The sequence below is a fragment of the Triticum urartu genome, chromosome 1A (assembly GCF_056163025.1).
Source record: "Triticum urartu cultivar PI428250 chromosome 1A, HENAU_Tu73, whole genome shotgun sequence".
Classification (NCBI taxonomy): domain Eukaryota; kingdom Viridiplantae; phylum Streptophyta; class Magnoliopsida; order Poales; family Poaceae; genus Triticum; species Triticum urartu.
This window is the reverse complement of record NC_141873.1, coordinates 582,809,532-582,826,564: the sequence shown is the minus strand read 5'-3', so window position 1 is coordinate 582,826,564 and position 17,033 is coordinate 582,809,532. Positions and strand designations below refer to the sequence as shown.

The 17,033-nt window shown below is 44.3% G+C and overlaps 1 protein-coding gene across 1 annotated transcript; it reads right to left on the bottom strand.

Moving 5' to 3' along the window:
• Nucleotides 1-15,578: 15,578 nt before the first annotated feature.
• Nucleotides 15,579-16,316, bottom strand: LOC125540499 (calmodulin-like protein 3). The gene has a single exon (XM_048704111.2). It carries the CDS (start codon nt 16,244-16,246, stop codon nt 15,686-15,688), a length of 561 nt encoding a protein of 186 aa, XP_048560068.2. The 5' UTR covers nt 16,247-16,316; the 3' UTR covers nt 15,579-15,685.
• Between the last annotated feature and the right edge of the window lie 717 nt (nt 16,317-17,033).

Sequence of the window (17,033 nt, the reverse complement as noted above, 5' to 3'; positions counted from 1 at the left end):
CCTTGGAGTATGACGTATATGCTCCACCCGCGGGGAAGCCTTGCGGCAGCCCAGTATCGGTCAAGAATTTGTGTGAAACTAGTCTCACAGAAAACTTGTAGTTCAAGGCATAGTCCACTATTCAAGTTGTGATCTAGTGTAGCATAAATCTCTAAGTGGAAGTTCAACTTCACAGTCTCCACTAAGCACCGGTATATAAACAATGTTTTGGAACTAAATGATGAGATGTGCCAATGAGACTTTGTGGGGGATTGTTGAAATTTTGCTAGTAGGCCTTTGGCCCAAAGCCCAACTAAAATTCTGAAATTCTCTTGGCCCATTCATGCACACATGTGAGTGGAGTGAGTGAGACTAAAGTTTAGCCCACCCTGAAAGTTGAGAGAGAGTTGCACCTCTTTATAAGGTGATCTCTTCTACCACTTGTATGAGCATGAGAAGAGGAGACCTACACGCGCGCTCCTCCTCCTCGCTCGCCTCGTCACGACGTGCCGCGGGTTGCGGGATTGAGCCGAGCCGAGGACAGAGCTATGCACATTGTCTATATTTTTGCTGCTCGGGAAAAATTAATGAGTCATTAATTAATAATTAACGGACGCGTTAATTACTGAACCGTTTCCGATTCTTTTGGATCGTGACGACTCGGACGTGGGGTTTACTCCCACGACCTACCCGGCCCGCACTATATAGTCAGGCAGACGTCTGCCCTAGCCACCGCCGCTTTGTATAGTTTCTCACCACCGTTCCAGATCATTGCACCGCCAAGCAAGTCTTCTCCATCCCTCCTTTCGGCGTGCACCGGGAGAAGGGACAGCAGGCCTCCGGAACCCCACCTCTAGTGATCCTGTACGGGAGAGGGGTGATCAGATTTTTGGGGAGCGCACTCGCGCGACTGCTGGCAGCGACGACTTCGCGAACGACGACTTCTTCCCCGACCTCGGCAACCTCATCCTCGACGACATGGGCGACAACGTCAACACCGGCGGTGCTGCTCCCGCTGCACCGTATGTGATTCTATCCTTCCTGTTCGAGATCGTGGTAGAATTCATGTCTCTAGTATGTGCCCTAGATGTGATCTGTTCATCTACTATGCTAGTTCGCATGATTGGTTTAATCTCTGCTATTGCTGTCATGATCTATTTCCTATTTATTCGGATTAAATCTCGTAGTAATTTGCTCATATTTCCAACAATCCAAAAACCTTATCATAGGCAATTTACTCCGAGTGGTTTTGCTGCGCATCTGAAGCCGCCTGCCTTTAAGGGGGCGCAATATAAGAGGTGGCGCACGAGAGCAGTCTACTGGTTTCAGACCATAGGCTGCTATGACGCCACCAAGGGCAAGCCCGAGGGCGATCTTAATCCAGCACAGCTGGAAGCTTTCGAGAAGATCGATACCCTCTTTAAAGGCGCTCTTCTGAGTGTTCTTGATAACTCCATTGTGGATTTGTATATGTCGTTTGACAATGGCAAGGACATGTGGGCTGCGCTCGAGGCCAAGTTTGGTGCCTCGGACGCCGGCAGCGAGTTGTATGTCATGGAGCAATTCTATGACTACAAGATGACTGATGAGCGCCCTATTGTACAGCAGGCTCATGAGATACAGTCGCTCGCAAAAGAACTTGAGTACTTCAAGTGTGTGTTGCCGGAGGCATCATTGCCAAGCTTCCACCTTCGTGGAACAATTTTTCTACTTCCCTGAAACACAAGAGACAGGAGTTTCCCATTGCGGATCTCATTGGTACCCTTGATGTTGAAGAGAAGACGAGAGCAAAGGACACACGTGCTCGAGTTGCTGAGGGAGGTTCTAGTGCCCACATGGTATAGAAGAAGAACTCCCAGCCCAATAAGTTCAAAAATAACAAGAACAAAACTCAGGGCAAAGGCAAGTTTGATACAAAGAACAAGCCATCACATTCTACCAACTTCAAGAAGAATTCTCATAAGAAGGGGAAGGGACTTTGCCATGTCTGCGGTGATCCTAATCACTGGGCTCCGAAGTGTCCTAACCACTTTGAGGAGCGTGAACATGAGAAAAGCAGCAAGTCCGCTAATGTTGCCATCGGTGATACTGATATGAAGGAATCAGGGTATGGTATTTTTCCTACCATCCTTTCAGTATTCCAATCTCCTGATTGGTTAATTGATACCGGTGCCTGTAGGGGAACGTAGTAATTTCAAAAAAATTCCTACGCACACGCAAGATCATGGTGATGCATAACAACAAGAGGGGAGAGTGTTGTCTACGTACCCTCGTAGACCGGAAGCGGAAGCATTATAACAACGCGGTTGATGTAGTCGTACGTCTTCACGACCCGACCGATCAAGCACCGAAACTACGGCACCTCCGAGTTTTTGCACACGTTCAGCTCGACAACGATCCCCGGACTCCGATCCAGCAAAGTATCGGGCATGAGTTCCATCAGCACGACGGCGTGGTGACGATCTTGATGTTCTAACGTCGCAGGGCTTCGCCTAAGCACCGCTACAATATTATCAAGGATTATGGTGGAGGGGGGCACCGCACACGGCTAAGAGATCAATGATCAATTTTTGTTGTCTTTGGGGTGCCCCCTGCCCCCGTATATAAAGGAGTGGAGGAGGGGGAGGGTCAGCGCTCTCTATGGCGCGCCCTAGGGGAGTCCTACTCCCACCGGGAGTAGGATTCCCCCTTTCCTAGTAGAACTAGGAGCCCTTCCAAGTAGTATAGGAGTAGGAGGGAAGGAAAGGGAACGGAAAAGGAGAAGGAAGGAAGGGGGCGCCCCCCTCCCTAGTCCAATTCGGACCAGCCCATGGGGAGGGGTGCGACCACCCTTTGAGGCCTTTCTCTCCTTTCCCGTATGGCCCATTAAGGCCCAATACGAATTCCCGTAACTCCCCGGTACTCCCGAAAATACCCGAATCACTCGGAACCTTTCCGATGTCCGAATATAGTCGTCCAATATATCGATCTTTACGTCTCGACCATTTTGAGACTCCTCGTCATGTCCCCGATCTCATCCGGGACTCCAAACTCCTTCGGTATATCAAAACACATAAACTCATAATATAACCGTCATCGAACTTTAAGCGTGCGAACCCTACGGGTTCGAGAACTATGTAGACATGACCGAGACACGTCTGCGGTCAATAACCAATAGCGGAACCTGGATGCTCATATTGGCTCCTACATATTCTACAAAGATCTTTATCGGTCAGACCGCATAACAACATACGTTGTTCCCTTTGTCATCGGTATGTTACTTGCCCGAGATTCGATCATCGGTATCTCAATACCTAGTTCAATCTCGTTACCGGCAAGTCTCTTTACTCGTTCTGTAATACATCATCCCACAACTAACTCATTAGTTGCAATGCTTGCAAGGCTTATAGTGATGTGCATTACCGAGTGGGCCCAGAGATACCTCTCCGGCAATCGGACTGACAAATCCTAATCTCGAAATACACCAACCCAACAAGTACCTTCGGAGACACCTGTAGAGCACCTTTATAATCACACAGTTACGTTGTGACGTTTGGTAGCACACAAAGTGTTCCTCCGGTAAACGGGAGTTGCATAATCTCATAGTCATAGGAACATGTATAAGTTATGAAGAAAGCAATAGCAACAAACTAAACGATCAAGTGCTAAGCTAATGGAATGGGTCAAGTAAATCACATCATTCTCCTAATGATGTGATCCCGTTAATCAAATGACAACTCATGTCTATGTCTAGGAAACATAACCATCTTCGATCAACGAGCTAGTAAAGTAGAGGCATACTAGTGACACTCTGTTTGTCTATGTATTCACACATGTATTGTGTTTCCGGTTAATACAATTCTAGCATGAATAATAAACATTTATCATGAAATAAGGAAATAAATAATAACTTTATTATTGCCTCTAGGGCATGTTTCCTTCAGTCTCCCACTTACACTAGAGTCAATAATCTAGTTCACATCGCCATGTGATTTAACATCAACAGTTCACATCACCATGTGATTAACACCCATAGTTCACATCGTCATGTGACCAACACCCAAAGGGTTTACTAGATTCAATAATTTAGCTAGTACACATCGCTATGTGATTAACGCCCAAAGAGTACTAGGGTGTGATCGTGTTTTGTTTGTGAGAGAAGTTTAGTCAACGGGTCTGCCACATTCAGATCCATAAGTATTTTGCAAATTTCTATGTCAACAATGCTCTGCACTAAGCTACTCTAGCTAATTGCTCCCACTTTCAATATGTATCCAGATTGAGACTTTGAGTCATCTGGATCAATGTCAAAACTTGCATCGACGTAACCCTTTACGACGAACCTGTTTGTCACCTCCATAATCGAGAAACATATCCTTATTCCACTAAGGATAATTTTGACCAATGTCCAGTGATCTACTCCTAGATCACTACTGTACTCCCTTGCCAAACTTAGGGCAGGGTATACAATAGGTCTGGTACACAGCATGGCATACTTTATAGAACCTATGGCTGAGGCATAGGGAATGACTTTCATTCTCTCTCTATCTTCTGCCTTGGTCGGATTTTGAGTCTTACTCAACTTCACACCTTGTAACGCAGGCAAGAACTCCTTCTTTGACTGTTCCTTTTGAACTACTTCAAAATCTTGTCAAGGTATGTACTCATTGAAAAACTTATCAAGCGTCTTGATCTATCTCTATAGATCTTGATGCTCAATATGTAAGCAGCTTCACCGAGGTCTTTCTTTGAAAAACTCCTTTCAAATATTCCTTTATGCTTTGCAGAATAATTCTACATTATCTCCGATCAACAATATGTCATTCACATATACTTATCAGAAATGTTGTAGTGCTCCCACTCACTTTCTTGTTGATACAGGCTTCACCACAAGTCTGTATAAAACTATATGCATTGATCAACTTATCAAAGCGTATATTCCAACTCCGAGATGCTTGCACCAGTCCATAGATGGATCGCTGGAGCTTGCATATTTTGTTAGCACCTTTAGGATTGACAAAACCTTCTGGTTGCATCATATATAACTCTTCTTTAATAAATCCATTAAGGAATGCAGTTTTGTTTATCCATTTGCCAGATTTCATAAAATGCGGCAATTGCTAACATGATTCGGACAGACTTAAGCATAGATACGAGTGAGAAACTCTCATCGTAGTCAACACCTTGAACTTGTTGAAAACCTTTTGCGACAATTCTAGATTTGTAGATAGTAACACTACTATCACCGTCCGTCTTCCTCTTGAAGATCCATTTATTTTTTATGGCTTGCTGATCATCGGGCAAGTCAACCAAAGTCCACACTTTGTTCTCATACATGGATCCCATCTCAAATTTTATGGCCTCAATCCATTTCGCGGAATCTAGGCTCATCATCGCTTCCTCATAGGTCATAGGCTCGTCATGGTCAAGTAACATGACCTCCAGAACAGGATTACCGTACCACTCTGTTGCGGATCTCACTCTGGTTTACCTACAAGGTTCGGTAGTAACTTGATCTGAAGTTTACATGATCATCATCATTAGCTTCCTCACTAATTGGTGTAGTAGTCACAGGAACAGATTTCTATGATGAACTACTTTCCAATAAGGGAGCAGGTATAGTTACCTCATCAAGTTCTACTTTCATCCCACTCACTTCTTTCGAGAGAAACTCCTTCTCTAGAAAGGATCCATTCTCAGCAATGAATACCTCGCCTTCGGATCTGTGATAGAAGGTGTACCCAACATTTTCTATTGGGTATCCTATGAAGATGCACTACTCCGATTTGGGTTTGAGCTTATCAGGTTGAAACTTTTTCACATAAGAATTGTAACCTAAAACTTTAAGAAACGACAGCTTAGGTTTCTTGCCAAACCATAGTTCATACGGTGTCGTCTCAACGGATTTAGATGGTGCCCTATTTAATGTGAAAGTAGCTGTCTCTAATGCATAACCCCAAAACGATAGTGGTAAATCGGTAAGAGACATCATAGATCGCACCATATCTAATAAAGTACGGTTACGATGTTCGGACACACCATTACACTGTAATGGTGTTCCAGGTGGCGTGAGTAGTGAAACTATTTCACATTGTTTTAACTGAAGGCCAAACCCGTAACTCAAATATTTTACTTCTGTGATCATATCATAGATACTTTTATTTTTGTTACGATGATTCTCCACTTCACTCTGAAATTCTTTGAACTTTTCAAATGTTTCAGATTTGTGTTTCATCAAGTAGATATACTCATATCTGCTCAAATCATCTCTGAAGATCAGAAAATAATGATACCTGCCGCGAGCCTCAATATTCATCGGACCACATACATTAGTATGTATGATTTCCAACAAATCTGTTGCTCGCTCCATAGTTTTGGAGAACGAAGTCTTAGTCATCTTGCCCATGAGGCATGGTTCGCAAGCATCAACTGATTCATAATCAAGTGATTTCAAAAGCCCATCAGCATGGATTTTCTTCACGCGCTTTACATCAATATAACCTAACCGGCAATGCCACAAATAAGTTGCACTATCATTATTAACTTTGCATCTTTTGGCTTCAATATTATAAAAATGTGTATCACCATGATCGAGATCCAACAAACCATTTTCATTGGGTGTATGACCATAGAAGGTTTTATTCATGTAAACAGAACAACAATTATTCTCTATCTTACATGAATAACCGTATTGCAATAAACATGATCAAATCATATTCATGCTCAACGCAAACACCAAGTAACACTTATTTAGGTTCAACACTGATCCCGAAAGTATAGGGAGTGTGCGATGATGATCATATCAATCTTGGAACTACTTCCAACACACATCGTCACTTCACCCTTAACTAGTCTTTGTTCATTCTGCAACTCCCGTTTTGAGTTACTACTCTTAGCAACTGAACCAGTATAAAATACCGAGGGGTTGCTACGAACACTAGTAATATACACATCAATAATCTGTATATCAAATATACCTTTGTTCACTTTGCCATCCTTCTTATCCGCCAATTACTTGGGGTAGTTCCGCTTCCAATGACCAGTCCCTTTGCAGTAGAAGCACTCAGTTTCAGGCTTAGGTCCAGACTTGGGTTTTTTTTACTTGAGCAGCAACTTGCTTGCTGTTCTTCTTGAAGTTCCCCTTTCTTCCCTTTGTCCCTTTACTTGAAACTAGTGATTTTGTTTACCATCAACACTTGATGCTTTTCTTGATTTCTACCTTCGTCGATTTCAGCATCACGAAGAGCTTGGGAATCGTTTCCGTTATCCCTTGCATATTATAGTTCATCACGAAGTTCTACTAACTTGGTGATGGTGACTAGAGAATTCTGTCAATCACTATTTTATCTCGAAGACTCCCACTTGATTCAAGCGATTGTAGTACCCAGACAACCTGAGCACTTGCTCACTGCTTGAGCTATTCTCCTCCATCTTTTAGCTATAGAACTTGTTGGAGACTTCATATCTCTCAACTCGGGTATTTACTTGAAATATTAACTTCAACTCCTGGAACATCTCATATGGTCCATGATGTTCAAAACGTCTTTGAAATCCCGATTCTAAGCTGTTAAGTATGGTGCACTAAACTATCAAGTAGTCATCATATTGAGCTAGCCAAACGTTCATAACGTCTGCATCTGCTCCTGCAATAGGTCAGTCATCTAGCGGTGCATCAAAGACATAATTCTTCTGTGCAGCAATGAGGATAAACCTCAGATCACGGACCCAGTCCGCATCATTGCTACTATCATCTTTCAACTTAGTTTTCTCTAGGAACACATATAAAACATAGGGAAGCAATAACGCGAGCTATTGATCTACAACATAGATATGAAAATACTATCAGGACTAAGTTCATGATAGATTAAAGTTCAATTAATCATATTACTTAAGAACTCCCACTTAGAAAGACATCCCTCTAATCTTCTAAGTGATCACGTGATCCAAATCAACTAAACCATAACTGGTCATCACGTGAAATGGAGTAGTTTTCAATGGTGAACATCACTATGTTGATCATATCTACTATATGATTCATGCTCGACCTTTCGGTCTCAGTGTACCGAGGCCATATCTGCATATGCTAGGCTCGTCAAGTTTAACCTGAGTATTCTGCGTGTGCAAAACTGTCTTGCACCCGTTGTAGATGGACGTAGAGCTTATCACACTCGATCATCACGTGGTGTATGGGCACGACGAACTTTGGCAACGGTGCATACTCAGGGAGAACACTTTTATCTTGAAATTTAGTGAGAGATCATCTTATAATGCTACCGTCAATCGAAGCAAGATAAGATGCATAAAAGATAAACATCACATGCAATCAATATAAGTGACATGATATGGCCATCATCATCTTGTGCTTGTGATCTCCATCTCCGAAGCACCGTCATGATCACCATCGTCACCGGCGCGATACCTTGATCTCCATCGTAGCATCATTGTCGTCTCGCCAATCTTACGCTTCCACGACTATCGCTACCACTTAGTGATAAAGTACAGCATTACAGCGCAATTGCATTGCATACAATAAAGCGACAACCATATGGCTCCTGCCAGTTGCCGATAACTCGGTTACAAAACATGATCATCTCATACAATAAAATTTAGCATCATGTCTTGACCATATCACATCACAACATGCCCTGCAAAAACAAGTTAGACGTCCTCTACTTTGTTGTTGCAAGTTTTACGTGGCTGCTACGGGCTTAGCAAGAACCGTTCTTACCTACGCATCAAAACCACAACGATAGTTTGTCAAGTTGGTGTTTTTTTAACCTTCGCAAGGACCGGGCGTAGCCATACTTGGTTCAACTAAAGTTGGAGAAACTGACACCCGCCAGCCACCTGTGTGCAAAGCACGTCGGTAGAACTAGTCTCGCGTAAGTGTACGCGTAATGTCGGTCCGAGCCGCTTCATCAACAATACCGCCGAACCAAAGTATGACATGCTGGTAAGCAGTATGACTTATATCGCCCACAACTCACTTGTGTTCTACTCGTGCACAACATCAACGCATAAAACCTAGGCTCGGATGCCACTGTAGGGGAACGTAGTAATTTCAAAAAAGTTCCTACGCACACGCAAGATCATGGTGATGCATAGCAACAAGAGGGGAGAGTGTTGTCTACATACCCTCGTAGACCGGAAGCGGAAGCGTTATAACAACACGGTTGATGTAGTTGTACGTCTTCATGGCCCGACCGATCAAGCACCGAAACTACGGCACCTCCGAGTTTTTGCACACGTTCAGCTCGATGACGATCCCCGGACTCCGATCCAGCAAAGTATCGGGGATGAGTTCCGTCAGCATGACGGCGTGGTGACGATCTTGATGTTCTACCGTCGCAGGGCTTCGCCTAAGCACCGCTACAATATTATCGAGGATTATGGTGGAGGGGGGCACCGCACACGGCTAAGAGATCAATGATCAATTGTTGTTGTCTTTGGGGTGCCCCCTGCCCCCGTATATAAAGGAGTGGAGGAGGGGGAGGGACGGCCCTCTCTATGGCGCGCCCTAGGGGAGTCCTACTCCCACCGGGAGTAGGATTCCCCCTTTCCTAGTAGAACTAGGAGCCCTTCCAAGTAGTAGGAGTAGGAGGGAAGGAAAGGGAACGGAAAAGGAGAAGGAAGGAAGGGGGCGCCCCCCCCCTCCCTAGTCCAATTCGGACCAGCCCATCGGGAGGGGTGCGACCACCCTTTGAGGCCTTTCTCTCCTTTCCCGTATGGCCCATTAAGGCCCAATACGAATTCCCGTAACTCCCCGGTACTCCCGAAAATACCCGAATCACTCGGAACCTTTCCGATGTCCGAATATAGTCGTCCAATATATCGATCTTTACGTCTCGACCATTTTGAGACTCCTCGTCATGTCCCCGATCTCATCCGGGACTCCGAACTCCTTCGGTATATCAAAACACATAAACTCATAATATAACCGTCATCGAACTTTAAGCGTGCGAACCCTACGGGTTCGAGAACTATGTAGACATGACCGAGACACGTTTGCGGTCAATAACCAATAGCGGAACCTGGATGCTCATATTGGCTCCTACATATTCTACAAAGATCTTTATCGGTCAGACCGCATAACAACATACGTTGTTCCCTTTGTCATCGGTATGTTACTTGCCCGAGATTCGATCATCGGTATCTCAATACCTAGTTCAATCTCGTTACCGGCAAGTCTCTTTACTCGTTCTGTAATACATCATCCCACAACTAACTCATTAGTTGCAATGCTTGCAAGGCTTATAGTGATGTGCATTACCGAGTGGGCCCAGAGATACCTCTCCGGCAATCGGACTGACAAATCCTAATCTCGAAATACACCAACCCAACAAGTACCTTCGGAGACACCTGTAGAGCACCTTTATAATCACACAGTTACGTTGTGACGTTTGGTAGCACACAAAGTGTTCCTCCGGTAAACGGGAGTTGCATAATCTCATAGTCATAGGAACATGTATAAGTTATGAAGAAAGCAATAGCAACAAACTAAACGATCAAGTGCTAAGCTAATGGAATGGGTCAAGTCAATCACATCATTCTCCTAATGATGTGATCCCGTTAATCAAATGACAACTCATGTTTATGTCTAGGAAACATAACCATCTTCGATCAACGAGCTAGTAAAGTAGAGGCATACTAGTGACACTCTGTTTGTCTATGTATTCACACATGTATTGTGTTTCCGGTTAATACAATTCTAACTGATATGGTTAACACCATGTTAGACACATCGGGTCTTTCCAAGGAATGGTGGGGGGAGGCGCTAATGACTGCGTGTCATGTCCTAAACCGAGTTCCCATAAAGCATAAGACCATGACTCCGTTTGAGGAATGGGAAAGGAAAAGATCGAAACTCTCTTACCTACGTACTTGGGGTTGTTTGGGGAAAGTCAATATACCAATTCCCAAGAAGCGCAAGCTTGGACCAAAAACCGTGGATTGTGCTCTTCTGGGCTATGCTTTTCATAGCATCGGCTATAGATTTTTGATAATAAAATCTGAGGTATCTGACATTCATGTTGGTACGATTATGGAGTCGAATGATGCAACTTTCTTTGAGGACATATTTCCTATGAAGGATATGTCGAGTTCATCAAATCAGGAGATACCTACTCCATCTAGTGAGGAATTCACTGTAATTCCTGAACCCACCATTGCAATGGAACACGTTGAGAATCCTATTGAGGGTGACAATGGAACTCCTATGAGGAGTAAGAGACAAAGGACTGCAAAGTCCTTTGGTGATGATTTCATTGTGTACCTCATGGATGACACACCCAGGACTATTTCAAAAGCCTATGCATCTCCTGATGCTGACTACTGGAAGGAAGCTGTACGTAGTGAGATGGATTCCATCTTAGCTAACGGTACCTGGGAGATCACTGACCGTCCTTATGGGTGCAAACCTGTAGGATGTAAGTGGGTGTTCAAGAAGAAGCTTAGACCTGATGGTACGATTGAAAAGTACAAGGCACGGCTTGTGGCCAAGGGTTATACCCAGGAAGAAGGTGAAGACTTCTTTGACACTTACTCACCCGTGGCTAGACTGACCACAATTCGGGTGCTACTATCACTGGCTGCCTCACATGGTCTTCTCATTCATCAAATGGACGTTAAGACAGCTTTCCTCAATGGAGAGTTGAAGGAGGAAATTTACATGGATCAGCCAGATGGTTTTGTAGTACCTGGTCAGGAAGGAAAGGTGTGCAAGTTATTAAAGTCTTTATATGATCTTAAACAAGCTCCTAAAGAGTGTCATGAGAAGTTTGAAAGAACATTAACTGCTGTCGGCTTTGTAGTAAACGATGGTGACAAGTGCGTGTACTATCGCTATGGTGGGGGCGAAGGAGTTATTCTTTGTCTGTATGTCGACGACATACTGATCTTTGGAACCAAACTTGATTTAATCAAGGAGGTTAAGGATTTCTTATCTCGCTGTTTTGAGATGAAGGATCTAGGAGTAGCTGATGTTATCTTAAACATCAAGTTGTTGAGAGATGAGAATGGTGGGATCACACTGCTTCAGTCTCACTATGTGGAAAACGTCTTGAGTCGTTTTGGGTATAGCGACTGCACACCTTCTCCAACTCCATATGATGCTAGTGTGTTGCTTCGAAAGAATCAACAGATTGCTAGAGATCAACTGAGGTATTCTCAGATTATTGGCTCGCTTATGTATTTGGCGAGTGCCACGAGGCCTGATATCTCTTATGCTGTGAGCAAGCTAAGTCAGTTTGTGTCAAAACCGGGAGATGATCATTGGCATGCGCTTGAGAGAGTTATGCGCTATTTGAAAGGCACCGCGAGCTATGGGATTCACTACACCGGGTATCGAAGGGTACTGGAGGGTTATAGTGACTCAAATTGGATATCTGATGCTGATGAGATTAAGGCCACAAGTGGTTATGTTTTTACACTTGGTGGAGGCGCTGTTTCCTGGAAGTCTTGCAAGAAGACCATCTTAACGAGGTCAACTATGGAAGCAGAACTCACAACATTAGACACTGCCACTGTTGAAGCAGAGTGGCTTCGTGAGCTCTTGATGGCCTTACCTATGGTTGAAAAACCAATACCCCCTATCCTGATGAACTGTGATAATCAAACTATGATCGTCAAGATAAACAGTTCTAAAGACAATATGAAGTCCTCAAGGCATGTGAAGAGGAGACTAAAATCTGTCAGAAAATTGAGGAACTCCGGAGTTATTACATTGGATTATATCCAAACGTCGAAAAATTTGGCAGATCCCTTCACAAAGGGTCTATCACGTAATGTGATAGATAATGCATCGATGGAGATGGGTCTGAGACCCACCGCATGAGTTGTCCATAGTGGTAACCCACTCTATGTGATCGGAGATCCCGTGAAGTAGAAGTGGGAGACAAGCTGTTGGTCAGCTGGGAGGAGAGTATCCCTATATTACCTATCCCACTCCGTGAAGATGCAATACTCTCCTGATCTGCATGGCAGGTTGATACTTATCTTAATGTGTTCCAAGTGACTTATTTGGGTAAGCAGAGATGTTGTCCTGCAGAACATCTTCTGAGGAACACACCTATATGAATTTGACTGTTAACGTCGCAGTCTGTGAGAATTGGGTGTTCTCTAATAAATTCATGAAAGGCCCTGGAGTATGACATATATGCTCCACCCACGGGGAAGCCTTGCGACAGCCCAGTATTGGTCAAGAATTTGTGTGAAACTAGTCTCACAGAAAACTTGTAGTTCAAGGCATAATCCACTATTCAAGTTGTGATCTAGTGTAGTATAAATCTCTAAGTGGAAGTTCAACTTCACAGTCTCCGCTAAGCACCGGTATATAAACAATGTTTTGGAACTAAATGATGAGATGTGCCAATGAGACTTTGTGGGGGATTGTTGAAATTTTGCTAGTAGGCCTTTGGCCCAAAGCCCAACTAAAATTCTGAAATTCTCTTGGCCCATTCATGCACACATGTGAGTGGAGTGAGTGAGACTAAAGTTTAGTCCCACCCCGGAAGTTGAGAGAGAGCTGCACCTCTTTATAAGGTGAGCTCTTCTACCACTTGTATGAGCATGAGAAGAGGAGACCTACACGCGCGCTCCTCCTCCTCGCTCGCCTCGTCACGACGCGCCGCGCCGCGCCGCGCCGCGGGTTGCGGGATTGAGCCGAGCCGAGGACAGAGCTATGCACGTTGTCTATATTTTTGCTGCTTGGGAAAAATTAATGAGTCGTTAATTAATAATTAATGGACACGTTAATTACTAAACCGTTTCCGATTCTTTTGGATCGTGACGACTCGGACGTGGGGTTTACTCCCACAACCTACCCGGCCCGCACTATATAGTCAGGCAGACGTCTGCTTTAGCCACCGTCGCTTCGTATGGTTTCTCACCACCGTTCCAGATCATTGCGCCGCCAAGCAAGTCTTCTCCATCCCTCCTTTCGGCGTGCACCGGAAGAAGGGACAGCAGGCCTCCGGAACCCCGCCTCTAGTGATCCTGTACGGGAGAGGGGCGATCAGGTTTTTGGGGAGCGTACTCGCGCGACTGCTGGCAGCGACGACTTCGCGAACGACGACTTCTTCCCCGACCTCCGCAACCTCATCCTCGACGACATGTGCGACAACGTCAACGCCGGCGGTGCTGCTCCCGCTGCACCGTATGTGATTCTATCCTTCCTGTTCGAGATCGTGGTAGAATTCATGTTTCTAGTATGTGCCTAGATGTGATCTGTTCATCTACTATGCTAGTTCGCATGATTAGTTTAATCTCTACTATTGCTGTCATGATCTATTTCCTATTTATTCGGATTAAATCTCGTAGTAATTTGCTCATATTTCCAACAGCGGTGGCTGGTTGGGGGAAGTCTGGTGAGCTCGGGATGTACAGTTGGGAGAGGCGGTCGGGTCAGCATGTAGAGGTGGCCTGGCGAGGCGGCCAGGATAATGTGGCAGTGGGGCGAGGTGCTGCGATGGCGGGGCTAAATAGTTGAGGCGGTGCGGCCGCCGGAGAGGCAAGGTGGTGGACGGTCACTGATAAAGGTTTGGGTCGTCTGCTGGGCCGCGGCTCGCCCACGGGCGTGGAGGTGGACGTGGACGTGGTTCAGCTGTTGCCTCCCGCCAGTTTGAGGGGGGAGTTATTGACGGCCCTTTTCCCGTAGATAGAGGGGAGCTTGGGTTGATTATACGTTATCCTTTGAATTTTTTTTTCTCATTTATGGGATCTGTTGGAACAGGTTTTTTGGCCCAACCCCCCTATACAGGTTTTTAATCAGGAAAAGGGGATTTATTGAAGATGCTCTAATGGCACATTTCACTTTGAGTATCATTTGACACATGTTTGTTTTTTCCTAGTAAGACGATTGACCGTGAGTTTGAGTTTAATCACCTCCATCAAATATGTTGTGAAATCACAGGTTATGGGACGGTAGTACATAATAATTATCAGGTAGGAATTTCTTAATTTTCAGGCCAAAATATTGGTCGATTCATTGTCCTGCTGAAATATCCATAGCTTCATTTCCTTCTTTTAATTTATATACAATGGATGCATGTAGAGCAAAGTTTTCCATATAAGGAATTGACACGTTTGGCATAACTGTTACCTTTCGTGCTCTTAGATAGTGACCTATAATTTCTCTTTTTCTTTTCTTGTTGGACTGACATAGGGGGGCGGCAACATGCAGGTAAGCAAATGCATGTCCTTTTCTGGTCTGTAGGCGCCGCATATACTCATGCACATTCGCACATCATGCACCATGTGCCAAAGAACAGGAATTGGAATCGAAATTCTCTTCTATGTTATTAATCCGCAGTTTACTTCTTTATTCGCAACATAGACTACCCTTTTGCTTCATTAGATTTACCCTGCAAATTATAAATGCCAGATCACATCAACCTATGGCACTAGTTCTGACAGTGGTTTTTTTTTTTACATAGCATCCCATATTTGAACTTGGAGGGGTTAAATGGACAAAACCAAAGGCTATCGAGAGAAACTCAAAACTTTAGAGAGTAAAACGTTGGCGTTTTCCTACTTTATGTATGAACTGGTTGCTAGCGAGATGCAATGTTTGATACTTTTCATATTTGCCAAATTGTTTGGCCCAAAACGGTGCGAACAAGTAGTGGGGTCAAAACCTTAATTAAATTCCAAAAAGTAGCATACTGACACACATTGTTCATACAACAGTTTATAACGGCTTATTTTACACAAACAAAAACATTCTGGTTAACTAAACAGCATTCTCCATCATCCTTCTAAACTCTATGAAGCTGATCTTGCCATCTCCATCCTCATCGAAGGGGTGGATCATCCTCACACAGTCCTCATACATGGCCCCTTCTTTCCACCCAAGCCTCCTCATCACGTTCCACAACTCACCGGCGCATATGAACCCGTCCTCATCACGGTCGAAAACATAGAAGGCCTCCTCCAGCTCGCCCTCGCTCGCTTGCTTACCGTCCATCAACTCATCTATGACACTAATTCCTTCACACCCTTGGTACCTCCACCTGGTAAGACCTAGCCTCGCCGTGACAATTTCTATGTCACCAGATGTTAATCCTACACCACCAGCTACTTTCGCTGGCGATGCGGGGCTATCATCAAGCACCACGGAGTCGACAACGAGGGTGTCATCATGCGCTAGGTATTTTGTAAGTGTGTGCAAGAAGCTCCAGATCTTTTTGCTTACCAGGATGACATCTATGATCAATGGCCCCAAGATCAACATCAGGAGAGATGACACCAGCGCCATTAGGACGTTTTGATCCATCATCACCATCACCCACATGAAAAAAAAGAGAGAATGCAATCTATGTAGGTTGATATAGACAGTGGTTTCAAATGGAACAGACAGTGGTTCCAATGGAACATTTTCCAGGCTCATAGGCATCGGCATGCATATATAGCCGGCCCGGTCCATGACTACTTGGGATATGTGTCATTGGAAGATAATTTCATCATCAACTGGGAGAAATTCAGAGGAAGTTGGATATCTTATTTATTGTTCTTCTTGTCCTTTCCTGAGATATCAGAGATGACTTCAGAATGCTAAGGTGTGACCCTGAACGAAACTTCCTGGAAATCTCTTCACATATAGGACAGGTCCAATGAAACTTCCTGGAAATTTCATGGCATATAGGGCACCACCGAAAGTTGTTGGTTCATCACCTCCAACAAGAATGAGACGTTGGGAGTATTAATGCTACCAAACTAATGGCCATAGCGTTTTTTATGATATGGTGACATTATGAGCATCACGATATTTATTTACCGAGAATAAAATGTAGTGATCATGGTACCATTTCAAGATATTCTTGGGCACCACTCACCTGGTCAGCTTTATTTTTTAGAATCCCCGAGTCCACTTGTAGAGGGTACAACTCCATTCCATCACAGAAGAAGAAAAAAGAGTTTCTCCTTTATTTAAAGAAAGAAAAAATAAGAGTTTCTCCTTTTTGTGTGTGCGTGTTGGCGGGGGGGGGGGGGGGGGGGGGGGGGCGTGGGGATGCGATTAAGTAAACTCGTAATTGCTCAGAAACAGGCCGGGTGAAACTTGGTCCAACTTTTCGGCCCAA

Excerpts from the sequence above, each read along its gene's own strand:
- LOC125540499 (XM_048704111.2), bottom strand. The coding sequence starts at position 16,246 with ATGTGGGTGATGGTGATGATGGATCAAAACGTCCTAATGGCGCTGGTG.